Below are 18,205 nucleotides of genomic sequence, written 5' to 3'. Positions count from 1 at the left end.
CACCTAAGTCAGTATATAAAGTGTGATTATTCTTAAGAGGTTGGAGATGTGATTTCTGTGACACTCAATTTTGCATGTTCTAACAGGTGCAAATTAAACTGTCTTCCTAAACATAACTAATTATTTTCATGTTTAAGAATGTTACAAACTGAAGCATTCCTTTTTAATTCCAACTCTTTTGTCCTCCACAGAACAGCTTACAAAATTCTGTAGCAGAAGTGTATATCAAATTGTTTACAATGGAAGTGGGGCTGCTTTGAGGAAGAAAGTAAAAGGGGTTATATTTGTCAATACATAAATTTGTTACCTCTGCCTTTTAACTCAATTTACTCAATTTCATGAAAAGTCTGTAAACTTAAAACAAAAGTATCATTGCAATTCTTATGCTTTCTCACAGTCTGAGTGAACCTTGTTAGGAACTGAACAACTGCATAACCAGCCACTTGTCGTGCATTAACACTCGCAAGAAGTGAAGTTCTATCTCAATAACTTAACCACTTCTTAATCAGACTTAATAAATTTTGAGGATGGTTAGCTGAAACAATACTTCTTTAAAATAAAACTATTACATGTAATGTCCAAAAAGTTTAACACATTATTTTTTAATTTGTGCCTTGCCTTCTTCCCTTTCTTATTTTCCTTAGTTAGGTACTCCTGTGGCTGCTGGGATGAGCTGTTAACTAACTCTGAAGCTTATGTTAGCACTCTAAAATCGATTATTTGGGAGCATCTTAAAGTCAGTCCTCTGATGATTAAAAATTCCACTCATCTGTTCTCACTTTAACTGGGATTAGATCCAATAACCAGGTAGAGTGTGGCACTGAAATCTCTGATTTACTTAGTCTGTGTGCCAGACTTTAATAGATTACAGATCCACAAAAAAAATCTAATTTTTCCACAATTCTCAAGCCACATTTGCCAAGATTTCATTTCTACCAAATAACTGCTGAATAATTTTCAATCTTTTTAATTTCTTGTTGGACACCTATCTTACAAAGGATTTTTCTCTTGATTTTGCTTTTGCCTTTGAGGAATTTGTTTTTATATTCAAAGTGATTTTATGTCTTAATTATATTAATATTAAGCTTTCAAGAAACTCTTAAACTCCCTCCCATGTTCCTGTTAATAGTTAAGATATTTAGGGATAATAAGCTAGCATTAATTAATTAACTAACAGGGTGGTCTATTCCTGAAATTTGAAGCAAACTAAATTGCAGAGAAACAGCTAATACTTATCATTTTTTTTCACTTTGCTAAGTTTTGAAGTGATGATATCATACTATTTTGCAACACCGCCAACTTGTATATTCATGTTTCAGGTGAGAAACCAGTAAGGGGTTTGCAAATCGCAGCCGGCTAAATAGCCTCAGATCATTCCATGAGGTTATTGTTGATCTCATTTACAATCCTGTTGGGCTCCATTGCCAAACCTTGCCCCAGTATAAATACAACATTAGTAGTTACCTCAAACCTATAATTAAAATTAAATCACAAATGCAAGAGTTAAAGCAGTCATGCTGTGCCTACCAAACATTTACTGGTTCAATTTGTATGTGTGAATATGATGATATTGGACCCCCCCTTTAAATTGACCATCCTTCAATTAACACCTTTGTTGTAGAATGAGAGAAGTATTTTCACCATGATTACTGCACAGATTTCTAGTTCTGGTTGATAAAACAACTGTTGAAATTATATTTCAATCAACTTGATAATTAACAAACAGGATCATAATATTTTGTACATATTAATTTATTTTACACGCATATGTGTGTGTGTAAGATTGATCAAATACTCTAATTTAATTGGGCTTTTTTTATGGAGGGCTCATTAGTTGTGTTGATATTTTTATAGGACAGATTTTCAGCTCCACATTAATCCATTTATCAAATTGGTGACGGGCAGGGGTGCAAAAGGTTGGGGTCGGGGGAAGGAACAGAGTGGAGAAAAAGGAAAGAACAGAAGAGGTGGAGTTTAATAAAAACCACTAAAAACAACTGTATAATCCAAACTGGCAATCTGTACAATCAGTGTGTCAGCATGGGGGAATTATGCATAATGAAACCATTGGACCACAGCATGCTCTTAATACTCTTTACATAGGATGCCGGTCTGGATCAATCTAAACATCCAGCAATGTTTAGATAGAATATGTGCAGTTATAATAAATTGTAGTTGTGGGTAAGCAGAATGTTTCACTTTGCTTAGGAGAGGCTGGGGTACAAATTCCCCTCCAAACTGGCTAATTCGGCTTTTCTAAAACATTAGTAAAATTTCAAGTGCACTTTTGGGAAGGAGAGCTGATAGCTAATATTTCCAACTACCGGGTCTCTCTAGTACATGGACAGGAGTAGTGGGAGAAAAGTAAAACTACACATCTGTACTTAATTATTAGAATGAATCAATTATACTCTTACAACAATGTCAGATTTAACTGAAACATTCAGATCATGCTTTGTGTTTTTGCATAATATAATGGAAAATAATTATATCACATTAGAATTGTGATTTGACAGGTTTTTTTTAAATCATCGCTGCTTTTGGGTTGGACAAATTGGTGATGAGTAAATGACCAATCATAAAATATTTAAGTATTTTCATTAAGAAAGATGACAATACAGGCAGACTGATAGATTTTGAATAACACACACACACACACAGTGCTGGAGGAACTTGGCTGGTCAGGCAGCATCTATGAAGAGGAATAAAGAGCCGATATTTCGGGCCAAGACCCTTCATCATGACCTGGTGAAGGGACTCGGCCTGAAACGTCGACTATTTATTACTGTTCATAGATGCTGCTTGACCCACTGAGTACTCAGGATCTCCAGCATCTGCAGATTCTTTTGTTTTAATGATAGATTTTGAATTAGTTGGCAGCAAAGTAACTTTTTAGTCTTTCTTTATCAGTGTCCTTCATCCTAAGGGCATAAATTTGAATCTCTTGAACCTACAGAGATAAGATTTTCACATATTACTTGTAAAAGATTCAGAATGTAACTTTATTTATCACTTGTACATTGAAACATCCAGAGTAATGCCTTATTCGTGTTAGCAAACAACAAACCCAAGGCTGTGCTGGGGGCAGCCCATAGATATCGCCACATATTGTGAGGCCAATATAGCATGCCCAGCAGTACAATACTGAAAACAACAAAACAGAGCAATGTGAAATAATACCTGTAAACTTCAGTCCGGGTCATGTTATATATTAAGAACATAAAAAATAAGAGGACTAGACTTTTTGCCCTCTGACTCTGATTCCTTTTCAAAAGATCCTTCCCTCAACATCACTTTGTGTGCACTACTTGCATATCCCTCGATTCTGTTAAAATCCAAAAATCTATTAAAATCTCTGTCTGGAGTACAACTGAGCTCTTGGGTAAAGAATTCAAAAGTCTCATTATCTCCTTATTGAAGAAGTTTCTTCTCATTATTGTCCTATACAAATGACACTTTATTTTGAGTGTGATCCCTGGTTCTAGAGAAGGAGTCAGCAGAAACATTTTCCCTGCATCTACACTGTCACAACCCATAAGTATTCTATATGGTTGAATGAGATCACTTCTCATTCTTTAGAAATCAAGAATATAGACACAGTGAGCTTAATATTTCCACATACACCAAACACAGCATTTCAGTAATCAATCTGGTCAACCTTCACAAAAATATTTGCTTTTGCTGATTTGAGAGAGTTTGGGCCCAACTTACTTAATCTCATCTCACAGGAATGTTTCCAGCTGTAAACACCGTTCCAAGGGTCAGTTTGGTAATCTTTGTTGCACACTGTCTATCATGAGTACGTTCAGTCTTACTTAGGGAAAACAGTCTTTGCAGACAATATTCTAGATATAACATCACTTGGGCTATGTATATTTTAAATTACTGTTGACTTAAAAGCATCTTGAAAGAAAAGCCACTTACCTTCCAAACTGCTTGCTGTACCATCATGTTAATTTTCAGTCATTTGTGTTCAAGGACGCTGGGTCCCTTCAAAAGCCAACCCATAATTCTCTCATATATTCTCCCATATATTCTCATAATTTTTTTTAAAAAATCAATTTGTCTGTTATCTTTTAATGGCAAACACCTGGCCTTCACTCAGCACCAAAGATCACACCTGAAATTTCAAAAGCCAGAATTGCATCTCTTGCAAGCTTCAAATACCATTCTTACTGGAGAAAACAGATGAGGATGGCATTTATTCAGCTAGGAGTTCACATCTGCCATCATCTTTAAAGATGCAGGAAATTTGGTCTCATGCCATTGCCATGGAATCTCTCTAAATTTTGTATTAGAGCAACATGCAGTTCAAGTCACTTGCCTGGTCTAAAATTGCTAGTTCAGTGCCAGTGATCTTAGTATCTTGAAAGGCACAAAGATACTGCTGAAGCTGAAAATCTATAATAAGAAGGCATGCTGGTAAAACTCAGACCTAGTAATAGTTGGACATCAAACATATTTGGGGTGGCACGGTAGTGTAGCGTTTGACACAATTGCTTTACAGCATCAGCAATCACCAATTGGGGTTCAATTCCAGTCACTCCTTGTAGGAGTTTGCACATTCACCCCATGAACAAATGGATTTCCTCCAGCTACTCCTGCTTCTTCCCACATTCCAAAGACGTGCAGTTAAGGTTAGTGAGTTGTGGGCAAACTACGTTGGCGCTGGATGCATGGCGACACTTTCAGGCTGCCCCAGCACTATCTTCATTGATTTGATTTGACACAAGTAATTTTACTGTATGTTTCGCTATTTCAATGTACATGTGACAAATAAAGCTAATTTCTGAAAATCATTATTGTAAGTGTAGAGAAGTAGAAGTGGGGAAAACAAAGGAATGATTGTGATATAGTGAGACCAAGAGAGTCTGAATGGTGACAGACTTAGTGGAGGTGCTGGCTGAGTGTTGTGGTGAAGGCTTGTTGTAGCTGCTGTAACTGGAAGCTATGTAAATAGAAGGAGCTAAATCAGAGGAGAGAAGGGAGGGGGCAAAAACAGTGATACTGTGAGATACAAAACAATGAATTCCTGGGCATCAAAACAAAATGCTGCAAATATTCAGCAGGTTATAATCAGTGGAGAGAGAGAAAAACTGAGTTAAAGTTACAGATTGAGCCAGCTAGAGCTATTCTCTTTGGAGTGAAGGAGAATGAGAAGCAACTTGATAGAGGCATACAAGATTATGTGAGTCACAGAGTGTACAGCCTGCACCTTTCTCCCATGGCAGCAATGACCATTCCCAGAGGACGTCCATTTAAGATCAGTAGGGGGAAGTTTATGGGAGATAGCCTTTTTGTATGGAGTGGTGGGTGCCTGGAACACATAGCCCTGGGTGGTAGTAGAGGTAGATGTAGTAGGGACATTTAAGAGACTCTTAGGCTACGTCCACACTAGACCAGATAAATCTGTAACCGAAGCTTTTTCTCTTCGTTTTGACCTTCCGTCCACACTGAAACGGCGTTTTCATCCCCCAAAAACGGAGCTTTTCTGAAACGCCCTCCAGAGTGTGTAAATTTGAAAACGCCGATTGGGCCGAGCAGTGTGGACGGGGTAACCGGAGATTTCTAGAAACGCTGTCATGACATGCCAGAACAGATGGCAGCATTTCAACACGTACAAACAAGCTGGATGAACTCAGCAGGTCGGGCAGCATCCGTTGAAAAGAGCAGTCAACGTTTCAGGCCGAGATCCTTCGTCAGGACTTTTTCTCCCCTAACCTCAGTGGAAAAAGCCTGCTTGCATTCACTCTTTATCTATAGCCATCAAAATTTTATATACCTCTATCAAATCTCCCCTCATTCTTCTATGCTCCAGGGAATAAAGTCCTAACCTATTCAATCTTTCTTTATAACTCAGTTTCTCAAGTCCCGGCAACATCCTTGTAAACCTTCTCTGCACTCTTTCAACCTTATTAATATCCTTCCTGTAATTCGGTACTTTGATTCGATACTCAATACTTTGATTTATAAATGTCTATATATTTATACATTTAACAAGGTGCTTTATTAATGCAAAAGAGTTAAATTGTTTTTCAATGTTAGTCATCAGCCAGGTCATACTGTCCATGAACTCCCTGTCGGTTGCCTCCATACACTCCAGTATTTGTTTTTTTTTTTAGTTTTAAGTCATCCTGCGCGAGAGCCAACAGCTATCTGTCGTTTGACAGTTTCCTTTTAAGTTTTTCAAGCCTGTAACTGGACAAATGCACAAACGCGCACCGAGTCTTTCACGGCGAGATTCAACACCAAGCATGTCGCTTGTTTTTTGTAAATGTGTCCTGTGCATGCCCAGTAGGAGGAGATTCGCCCAAATACCCGTTTTAATGTGAATGGAGGTATTTTCAAAAACGCTTGGTGTGGACGTCTGTCGTTTTTACGCAAAACCAGTGTTTTCAAAATTATCCGGTCTAGTGTGGACGTAGCCTTAGATATATCTAAGGAAAACGTAGGGGCAGTGTAGGAGGGAAGGGTTAGATTGATTGTGAAGTAAATTTATAGAGGCTGACACAACATTGTAGGCTGCAGGTCACATACTGTGCTGCAATGCTCTGTGTGCTGTGTTGATGACCTAGAGCAGACCACTTCTAATAAAAACTGAAACTGCTGATTATCTGAATCTGTTGAGTTCATTGCTAAGTTGTGAAAGCTACAGTCTGCCTTCTCAAAGTATTGGGTGGTAATCCTCAAGTTTATATTAGGCTTCATTGGGACAGCATAAAAGGCCCGTAGCAGTGAGGACAGGAAGGAGTGTTAAACTGGCAGACTAAGCTCAGTGTCAATCTTGTGAACTGAGTGTTTTTTTGCAATGTATTTTCTCCAGTGTAGAAGGAACCAAAATGTGAGCTCCTGGTGTGGTATTCTAAATTGGAAGAATTAAAGATGAATTACTGATAGATAGATAGATAGATAGATAGATAGATAGATAGATACTTTATTCATCCCCATGGGGAAATTCAACTTTTTTCCAATGTCCCATACACTTGTTGTAGCAAAACTAATTACATACAATACTTAACTCAGTAAAAAAATATGATATGCATCTAAATCACTATCTCAAAAAGCATTAATAATAGCTTTTAAAAAGTTCTTAAGTCCTGGCGGTAGAATTGTAAAGCCTAATGGCATTGGGGAGTATTGACCTCTTCATCCTGTCTGAGGAGCATTGCATCGATAGTAACCTGTCGCTGAAACTGCTTCTCTGTCTCTGGATGGTGCTATGTAGAGGATGTTCAGAGTTTTCCATAATTGACCGTAGCCTACTCAGCGCCCTTCGCTCAGCTACCGATGTTAAACTCTCCAGTACTTTGCCCACGACAGAGCCCGCCTTCCTTACCAGCTTATTAAGACGTGAGGCGTCCCTCTTCTTAATGCTTCCTCCCCAACACGCCACCACAAAGAAGAGGGCGCTCTCCACAACTGACCTATAGAACATCTTCAGCATCTCACTACAGACATTGAATGACGCCAACCTTCTTAGGAAGTACAGTCGACTCTGTGCCTTCCTGCACAAGGCATCTGTGTTGGCAGTCCAGTCTAGCTTCTCGTCTAACTGTACTCCCAGATACTTGTAGGTCTTAACCTGCTCCACACATTCTCCGTTAATGATCACTGGCTCCATATGAGGCCTAGATCTCCTAAAGTCCACCACCATCTCCTTGGTCTTGGTGATATTGAGACGCAGGTAGTTTGAGTTGCACCATATCACAAAGTCCTGTATCAGTTTCCTATACTCCTCCTCCTGTCCATTCCTGACACACCCCACTATGGCCGTGTCATCAGCGAACTTTTGCACATGGCAGGACTCCGAGTTATATTGGAAGTCTGATGTGTACAGGGTGAACAGGACCGGAGAGAGCACGGTCCCCTGCGGCGCTCCTGTGCTGCTGACCACCGTGTCAGACCTACAGTCTCCCAACCGCACATACTGAGGTCTATCTGTCAAGTAGTCCACTATCCAATCCACCATGTGAGAGTCTACTCCCATCTCCGTTAGTTTGTGCCTTAAGATCTTGGGCTGGATGGTGTTAAAGGCACTAGAGAAGTCAAGGAATGTAATCCTCACAGCAGGCAGAGATTTTAAAAAAAGAGATTAGCTTTATTTGTTACACGTACATCAAAAAATACAGTGAAATGTATCGTTATTTGTCAACAACCGACACAGTCCGAGATGTACTGGGGGAAGCCCTCAAGTGTCACCATGTTTCTTGCACCAGTATAGCATGCTCACAACTTACTAACCGTAAGCCTTATGTCTTTGGAATGTGGAGGAAACCCATGCGGTCACAGGAAGAATGTACAAATGCCTTACATCATCAGTGGGAATTGAACTGCGATCGCTGGCGCTGTGAAGCGTTACACTAACTGCTATGCTACCACGCTGCCTACAGGAATCCTTGAGTTCTGGGATGGTTGTGGTCAATGTCTATTTTTGCTGTGGAAACAATTGCCACACAGTTCTCATTTGCAACTTACTTACTGAATCTGAAAAGTCACCTTGACTTGGCATCTCTAACACTGAGGACCACATTTTCTCCATTAATTGTAGCCCTGGATTCCAGGCACAGACATCAGAACCAAAGGATATCAGGTATAAACACAAGATGCTGGAGGAACTCTGCAGGTCAGGTAACATCTGTGAAGGAAAAGGATAAGTTGACATTTTGGGTTGTGACCCCTCATCTGGATTGAAAGATAGAGCGGAGATAGCCAATATGAAAAAAGTGGAGGTAAGGAGTGTCTCAACTCAAATTGTTGGCAATCCATAGCCCTCCACAGATGTTGATGAATCTGCTGAGTTCCTCCTGCATCTTTATGTGTTGCTCCAGATTCCAGCATCTGCTGTCTCTGGTGTCAGCTCTATCAGTGCACTATCAGTCTTGTTTCCAATATGCCTACAATACCAAGATCTTTACTAAAATCAGTAGTAGATGTGGGGTAGCACAGAACAGGCTTTATCATGCAGCTAACCTGTTTACTGTTGGGCCACAGAATGTGTCAACACTGCATACTGGAATTAGGAAATTCCACTCCCCTGTGCAGATATCCCTTGCCTTGGTAAGCAGAAATTTTCATCCAAGAAAAATGTAATTTCCCTAGTATTCAGTTGGAACTGACATAGTTCGGATTTCAACTAATTCATAAGGGAAGAATGTATGAGTGAAGATTCTAATTAAAAAAAATTGCTGCTTTGAAAATTCTCTCCGTGTTGGGAGGGAGAAGATTGGTCAATTCATTTGTAATTTGTGCTCCTGTTCAGTGGGTATAAGCAACCAGTACGTTTTGTGTTTTGAAACATCTTTTAATCTGAAAACAACTGGATTTGAATTCCAGGGGAACAAATGCAGCATTTAATCTTGGATTTATACCAGAACCAGGGAATGTTATTTATATTGTATGGTGTAAACAGCACTGTAACTGTATTATGCTTTCTTTTCCTCTCACTTGTATAACCTGGAGGGTACTAAAAAGTGTTTTGCAAAATTAACATTCTGCTGACTTTCCCCTATAAATGAGAAGAATAGCTATTAACATTTGTGTATTTTCATTATGTAAATGGTGTTAACACATGCCCACAAATTGCCACCAGCTATGCAATAATTTTCTCTCAGTGATCGTAATGTGTCCAAGTGAGTCATTTTGATTATGACATGCTAATTACATATTGCCTTTCAGATTCAGAAAAACCAGGGATCTTTAATGGTAAGGTTTTATGAGTTTGCGGAGAAAAAAAATTCACTTTTTTTTCCTGCTGGCTGCCTTTTTGCATGCTTGAGTGCTTTACTTTAAACTTAGTAAATTGCATTTTTGTTACAACAAGCACTAAAGTGCCTGTAGTAGATTAGGTATCATTAGAAATAATAGAACATCTAGGGTGTCAATGTTTTTATAAGACTTTCACGCTGTTGATTAATCTTGCAACATTTTACTGCATTAATGATTTTCTCAGTCTACTGTAAAAGGCTGCTTGTACGCTAATACTTCTCTCTATTCCACCCCCTCCCCCCTTCCTTGCCATTTCAGCCACTACAGTTATTGCAGTGCATCGTTGATGAGGTGAGTCACCGTCTTATGTGCTTTCTCTTCTAAAGTCATTCTTAATGGCCTGGAAAGTTTTATTTATATAATATACACATTATTTTTTCCTTAATGAAGCTCTTTGCTCAGAACAGTCTCCTAAGACCTGCCACCCAGTACAACCCCTTAGTCAACAGACCCAGCCAGGCCAGACTTGTATAGAGCTCAAAGCTGACCTTAACCATGTACACCATTCAGGCACAGTACAGGAACTAGGTAGAGCCATGGCTCGAATTGCTGAATAATTACCTTTAGACTAACCTGAGCGGGAGACTTCCCAAGAGGCTCAGCTCATTTAATGGCTCTAAAACTCAATCTAGAGGATGTCAGTGGTCATGCTTGATTATTTGCTGTGGTATTTTATGAAAGCAATAAAAAAAAAGCTTGAGACTGAGGAAAAAATAGAGAAACGTTGACTAATTTCAAGGTTTTTTTTTGCCTCTGAATCGGGTCCCTTTGGTGTGACAGGTATTGTGACAGTTTCATGCTGCCTTGCCTTGGTTATTTCAGCACTATGAAAGAGTACTGATGTGCCTCCTCAGTTTATAATTGACAAGAGACCAGAGATAGCCCCTAAACGGTGACGGAACTCCTCTGTTCTCATACTGACATTTTACGTTAATAAATAGCTCATATTAATGAATTTCTATCATTTGTGAGTTTTTATCCCAACTCCCAAACACAGGGAGATTTTTTTTTTCTCTCTGTTTAGCCCCATCTCCCTCCTCCTCTGCCTCTTTATGACCACAGCGGCCCTTGATTTTTGATTGTTTGATTATTTTTATCCAGATTTTTCGCAAACTGCAACTGTGTTCGCCCTCGGGCAATAGAATATTGATTACACTGTAAAATAACAAAATTTGCACACAGGCTATAAGAGATCATCAGGGATATTTTACCACCCCCTCCCCCTCTGCATTTTCCTGTGGTCTTTTCTCGGTATACACATTAAGTGTGTTTTGTTGCTTCTGTGCCTTTTTCTTTATGCCTGAGCACTTTGCTGACATGTGCTAATCACCAAATGCCAAGAGAGAGTCCAGTTGGTGTTACCACACACTAAACATACTGAACTTGTCCTTTAGCTCATAGATTGCAGGTAATTAATAATTAAACTGTTTCAGTTGTAATGGGTTGACCTCCATGAACTGTTCATTACTCACATGGCAAAGGCATCACTCAAAGTATTTTTTCATTGCCCTTCTCTGTACCCTAGCTGCATATGTAGAATTCAGTAGGCCACCTAAATTTAAGCTGACCAAGTGTTTGCTTAAGCCACAGCAAATTGAAGTTTTCTATAATGTGAATTTTGTGCTCTGAGAAAGGGGACAATGTTTGTATCCTCTATCTGCCATTTTGTTCAAAACAGCAAAATACACTAAGGCAGCTAATTTTGTCAAAATTCCACATCTATGTCCTTATTCAAGTGTGACTTTTTGGCACTATGCTCACGTGTGCTTAGCCATGCTTGAAGCAATTTTTTTATATCAGATAGCTTAACAATTCTTTGACCTACCATTTTTAAATCTCCCGAATCCTGTTTTTTTTTCCAGAATCTTGTTCAGAAATATCCTTCAATAATTAATGTCATTTATTATTTGGTGAATGAGTCATCAAACAATCCAAAATAGAATTGCCCCTATCATTTACTTTGAGCCTAAAATAAAGCAAATTAGTAACACACATGAACTCTTAATGAAATGTATAGGCATTGAACTGATGCCTGGGAATCTAGTTCTTAAATCCTTTCCTCCTTCCTTTAACCTATACAAAAGAGAGGGTATCTGAATTAAGTGATTGCATAGTAATACTCTATTCATAACACTGTTGTCCTGAGCATCAATGAGCTCTTTATTTGCTTCTAAAATTGTGCTAATGAAGAATTTGTCAGATTGGTCACATTGACATCTCTGGATTCTAAGGTCATAGGTTCAAGTCCCACTTCAAGACATAAGTAGATTAAGCTAGGGTGACACTGTGCTGTAAAGTACTGAGAGAAAACTATCATCTGCACTGCTGTCCTTCGCCTGAGACTTTAAACCGTGGCCTTGTCAGCCTGTTCCTGTGACCCAGAAGAAAATGAAGAAAATGAGACCTGTGTCCAGACCAATACAATTTCTTTCAGCTGGGAAAAAATATTGTCTTTGTCTTACATCTCTATTCATTCACAGAAGATATGGGTGTCACTGAAAACGTCTGCACATATTACTCATCATGAATTGATAGTGTCTTCTTGAGATGAAGTAGACTGTTTGTTGAAGCTACTCATTTACTCATTAGTGCTTCTGTGTAAGAAATTCTAGGACTTGGACCCAGCATCAATAAGGATCGGTTTCCTCTACTGCCGCGATAATACTGTATTCATATAGGAGGAGCAACACCTCATATTCCATCTGGGTAGCCTCTAACCTGATAGCATGAGCATCAATTTCTCTCACTTGGGGTAATTTCTCCTCTCCTCCACCCTGCTCTCTTTTTCATTCCATATTCTGGTTCTCCTGCTTCCCTTTCTTCCATAGTCCTCTCTCCTCTCCTATCAAATTCCTTTTTCAGTCCTTTACCTCTTCTACTTATCCCTTCTCAGGTTCTTACTTCATCCCCATCCCCACCCACTCACCTTCTCCCTCACCTGGCTTCACCTATCACCTACCAGCTTGTACCCCTACCTCTCTACTCCTTCTTATTCAGGCTTCTTCCCCCTTCCCTTTTAGTCTTGATGAAGAGGTTCAGCCCAAAATATCAACTGTTTATTTCCTCCATAGATACTGCCTGACCAGCTGAGTATTTTACTCAAAATTTCAAGCATCTGCAGAATCACTTGTGTTAAAGATTTCCAAGTCAGGCATGACTGATTCAGAAACATCCAAGCAGGGATGTTCTGATATGCTTGTTTCTTTTGTGAAGGTTTTGCTGTAGTGCAATTTGCAAATTCTGCACACAGGTGATAGAAGAATTGATGATATAAGTTAGTGGATGGGTTGCCAATTGAGCAGGCGGTCTTCTACTGGATAGAGCCTAGCTTCTTGAGTGTTAACGAAGTGGCACTCATATGGGAAATATTTCATCATACTCCCAATTTGTACTATGTCAGTGGTAGCAGGGCTTCAGGGAATTATGAGATAGGTCACACATTGCCAAAGCCGCAGTATTTATGTGACTGCTTCAGTTATATTTCTGCTTAATGGTTACTTCCACTATGTTGATGGTGAATTTGGTACTAATAATACTCTTGAAAGTGATAGAGAGATGGTTAGGCTTCTTGGTTAATACAATAGTGTAGTAATTAGCATAATTGCTTTACAGTGCTAGCGATCACCAATTGGGATTCAATTCTTATAGAAGTTTGTACATGCTCATCGTGACCATGTGGGTTTCATCTGGGAACTCCAGCCTCCTTCCATGTTCCAAAGACGAACAGTTTGAGTTAGTAAGTTGACAGCATGTATGCTAGGTTGGCACCGGAAGCGTGGCATCACTTGCTTGTTACCACCACAATCCTGTGTTTTGATTTGAAGCAAATGACAATATTTCAAAGTACATGTGACAAATAAAGCTATTTTATTTTCTTTTTAAAAAAATGGCAGCGCTATAACTGTGATGTTGGGCCAATTGTTTACTGTTTCCCATAGTTGCTGCCTGGCCTCCTGCATTTTGTGTGTATTGCAGAATAGAGTGATCTTCGTTTGAAGATGGAACTTGGTTTCCACAAGAACTGTGCAATGATTTTTCTTAGTAGAATAATAAGTGGATTAGTGGTAGTTGTCTCTCGGGGTCCAAGGAAGACTGAACATTGTGCAGTTATCTGTGGATACGCATGTGCCTTCGGAAGCTGAAGCACTATGCGGTTGCAGGTTGGACGTGGAATGGCAGTTGTTAGAACAGGTGCATACACAGCTTTGTGGTGTCGGTCTCGTGCTGCTGCAAGGCGCTGTTTTCGGTCATCCTCAAAGTCAGATGCAGCTTTTCTGGTCAAGGCAAGCCATGCAGCCCTGTTGGCTGCGGACTCCTCAAGTTGTCGAGGCTGGAGGTCTGCCCATTTGATGTACGATTTCAAATTGTCTTTAGTGAAGACAAGGTAATAGTGGTTTTCCCACTACTTGCCGTAAACCCTCTCTGGATATGTCAGTCAGAAGTTGTTGAACTAATTCATACTTGGTGATAGATGTTGGATTCCTCACTCGGAGTACATTCTGAGCCATTTCTTCTCTCAGTGGTTCTTCTGGATGACGTTCAACATGGACTGAGCACACCATTAGGTACAAACAGAAGGAAGTTTCCTTTCCTATGGCCTAATGCCATGAGACTTACGGACATACAGAATTAATGTTGACGGACCCCAACATTATTGAGCACAGAACCTCGAAGTCCTTCTTACCAAAGAACTAGTTCATTTCCTGATGATGGGTGAATCCAGGAGAATGAAAGAAAAGATTTTCTGAATTTAGCTTCTCAAGCTGGTGCTTGACTGTTTGTGGGACAGCACTGGTAATATTGCTCACTGATGTTAATGAAAATGGCCTTGTTCGTTTGAACGGATTGGATGTGCATTTATTCTATCCAAATCCACTGCCTGCATTGATGTTAAACGTTTATTTCAATTTCAGTCTTATTGTTGTTTACATGCGTTGTGTTTAAATGGTTATGTGCATCTACATAGTTAATTTCAAAGCAGTTAATTGTATTTTAAACTCTTTGGGACATGCTCTGAAATTATAAGACACTAAATTAATGAAGGATTCTTTTATAGGTACAGTCTTCATTTTTAGCTGTTAAGCTATGCTTTTCATACTTATCAAATTGTCAGTAAAGAATGCTCATCTTTAGAAATGTTTTTAACCAAACTATATATGTAAATAAAATAACAAATGTCTAATGATGAATTTTAATTAATGCCTCGGTAATAGGGTCCATACCAGTCATTAGCTCCTCAAGCTTCACTTGTACTAACTGCTTTTATATTGCCCTTGATTTAATTGGGATTTAAGAGGAACAGTGTTCATGAGCCTCTTCCTGGTGTTTGCACCACTGAATCATTCCTCTACATTAGTAGCAGGTTACGGAGCCAGACTGCTGCAGGGATAAAATAGCTATTTTTTTAGTTTAAACATGGGGAGCTGACTCTCAAACACCACCAAGACAGAATCTGAAATTGACCAAATTTAAACTTACTTCAGTTTACATTGTAGAAGACATTTGGGGATGACGTCAACCTTTGATTCACTACCAGGCTCCCTCTGAACCTAAATTTACATTACAGTACTCCGTGTATTATGCTTATTATGCTAGCTATTTTCATGAATTAAGTTGTGAACTTTCACTAAATTCTATAAATACCCACATCTTTTTCTGTTTAAGACATTCTTTGTGCTTTTTTTAAATTTTGGTGCACAAGAAACTAAAGAATGGTAATGTTACTACTGTGCCCCTCCCCGTATAGTAACCACACATATATAATACTGGCCCTGGCCCACCTGCTTAAAAGAAATTCACACCTACTCAAACTACACGTATCAAAAATAGTCAATAAAAATTTTAATTGGCCCTTTTTATATTCTTTTGATTCATGCTGGCAGCTGCTACGACTTGTTCTGCCAGAGTCCATGATTACTTGCCTCTAGTAATGGAGAAAAGATTTAAATAACTTACCAACCAAAAAAAAATCAATAAAAATATCAGTGGACTACAAATACTGCTCCAGAAGTAGAAGTCTGTTGGTAAAATGACCTCAGTCTTGCTCTTGGAGATGTTCCTGGTTCCCAGTGTAAATCCCAGAGTAAAATTAGATCCTGTGTTTAAAAACTTGGGACTATGATCCTTACTGTCAAATTAACTCTTATTCACTGACTTACTCATACCTCTGTCTCCCCTTCATTTACTTATCTGATTTGATTGTATTCTTCCAGCAACCTCCTGTTATATAAATGGGAGACAAAGCTCAGATGAGAGATCTACTTAATTTTCTCCCTTGTAATTACTGATCTCATTTTTTCTGATAATTTGAAGTTGTAATTGGCTACAGCAATTACATGTATATTTACTAATCACATTTGAAGCTCTGATTGTATCTATTTGCTGCCATTGATAATAAAGCACACAAATTGCAGAGGTGTTTTCTCCTCTGATTTTCCATCACTTAAAAGCCTCTTGAACCTTTCTAGCCCCCACCATCCTGCACAGTTTTTTTTTCTTCTTTTTTTGCCGTAATGAATACATGCGTGCATTTGACACAGTTATATAGTAGAGAAATTGTTTGGCTCCAACCAAATGCTACACACATTGAGTTTTGCCTGAAGCATTGAAAGGTTGTATGTAATGATATATTGCTCATCCAAATGGCTGAAGCAGTCCAAAGCACTGTGAGATTAAAATAAGTCATCTCTTTGTTAATTTAAATAGGTGCATGTATCATACTTTGCAAGGTAGTTTTAACAGGGATGTCACGGAGAATGCAGCCAAAAGGTATTTTTAATGGAAAAAATGAGAACAGATGAAAATGCAGTCACTTCCAGCTGCCTTTTATATTCTGTTCTTCTTTAGCAATTGCAGATTTGATGAGGCAACCATTAAACTCCCGCAGATCTTAATTTTAAGAAATTTCTGCGCATAATTCTGTAGGATTTGACTCTTTTTGTCGAAATTGCAAAGGAATTGCATCTAAGGGTATTTGATATGTACTGGGAGATGCAATCAGCTTGCTGCCGTCAAATTGCTGCCGCAATAACTGTTTACTGATAATTGTAATGGTAATCTTTTTTTATTGTTTTTCCTGAGTTTATGTAGTAAACCATTTGTGTGCCAAAAGTTGATTATTTTTAGAGATATGTTTCCAATATTCAAAATTACTTCTTGTATGCTAATGATTGGTACAGGTCCCAATTACGTCTTAAAAGTTTGAAGTTAAGTGAAAAGTTTTAGAATATATTTCCTCTTTTAAACAGCTCCTTTCAATTCCAATGTTGACATTGTGTATTTTAATTCTTTTTTGTTAGTTGGCGCTTGCAAAAATTTGCAACAAATGCTTCTGAGTTTAAATGTCAAAAGAATTAAATCTTGGGCTTTGCAAATATGTAAATTACTTTTGTGATTATTTTCTCTCAATAATAACATTGATGCACAAAGCAAAAAACATTGAAAAGAATAATTGATCAGCATCTAAATTATTCAGGTTGGGATCAAAGATGGATAATTTAATTAAACTGAAAAATTCCATAGAAAATAACCACAGCTTTTTTTTTGTTTGATCATTCTGTATCTCCTTCCTTTCCTCGTTCATATATATATTCTTTGTCTTGCTGCTTCCCAGGATCCACCAGTCCTTCCGGTTGGAGAGTTTTCTGAGTCATTTGTACATTTCATCACTCAGTGGTAAGCTCGGTTTGCAAACATGCCATCCCCTCAGTGTAAATGATACATACCATTAGCTCTCAGACTCCAGGAGACCTTATGGTATTCCTACTCCCTTCCATAGACTGGGAGGGACTATGGGCCGTGAGCAGATGGATAGCAGAAAAGAAAATGAATGCTGTTGCTTAAATTCTGTGAATGTTATTACATGGAAGGTCATATAACAATGTAACATGGAGCAGCTTCTGAAATTATCAAATGTCACATAAAAGTTTTACAAAGGGGAAGAAGGGGTAACTGGTGTGAAATGTTCACAGATGTCATGCTGTAATCTAAATGATGGTGGGTAATAGCTTTGTTTTCCCTTGAGAAGCAGCTACTTTGGAATCATAGATTAGGACTGTTACCAAACAAGTCTTTAGACAGCTTGAATTGCTTGCTAATGGGTGCATTATTCCAGAGGTGCATATGTTTGTTTATGGAGACAGCAAATTGTCCTCTGCAATAGTTAATGGTTTATAACTATGCTTCTTGTTTAGTACTCGAGTCTGTTAATTTTTCGAGTGTCATCCTTTATTAGCATAAGATGTTATGGGAATACATTGCTTCAAATGACAGTTGCACTTTACAGAAAAAATCCATGTATCATAAAAACATTAAAACATCTTTTGATGCAAAAAGAAACTTTTGATTTTTTAAAATAATATGTGTAGAGGTTTCTGAAGAGATTTTTGTTTGCTGAAGCGATTTTTGTTTGTAATTTAGATTTTTAATCATTCACAGTTAT

General features: G+C 38.5%; 1 protein-coding gene and 1 long non-coding RNA gene across 4 annotated transcripts in view; one reads left to right on the top strand and one right to left on the bottom strand.

Annotated features, from left to right (window-relative positions):
- Positions 1–18,205, bottom strand: part of LOC140718638 (uncharacterized) — a 164,976-nt gene that overhangs the window by 8,738 nt on the left and 138,033 nt on the right. The gene's annotated exons all lie outside the window — the stretch shown is intronic.
- map2k5 (mitogen-activated protein kinase kinase 5) overlaps positions 1–18,205 on the top strand; it is a 311,788-nt gene that overhangs the window by 242,017 nt on the left and 51,566 nt on the right. For all 3 annotated transcript variants that reach the window (XM_073032634.1, XM_073032633.1, XM_073032635.1), the window contains 3 exons: positions 9,676–9,702; positions 10,024–10,056; positions 17,378–17,439. In XM_073032634.1, the coding sequence (XP_072888735.1) occupies positions 9,676–9,702; positions 10,024–10,056; positions 17,378–17,439 (122 nt within the window). The remainder of the gene's footprint in view (positions 1–9,675; positions 9,703–10,023; positions 10,057–17,377; positions 17,440–18,205) is intronic.

The sequence above is a fragment of the Hemitrygon akajei genome, chromosome 30 (genome assembly GCF_048418815.1).
Source record: "Hemitrygon akajei chromosome 30, sHemAka1.3, whole genome shotgun sequence".
Lineage (NCBI taxonomy): Eukaryota > Metazoa > Chordata > Chondrichthyes > Myliobatiformes > Dasyatidae > Hemitrygon > Hemitrygon akajei.
Note: the sequence above shows the minus strand (reverse complement) of the source record. Positions and strands in the feature narration are given on the sequence as shown.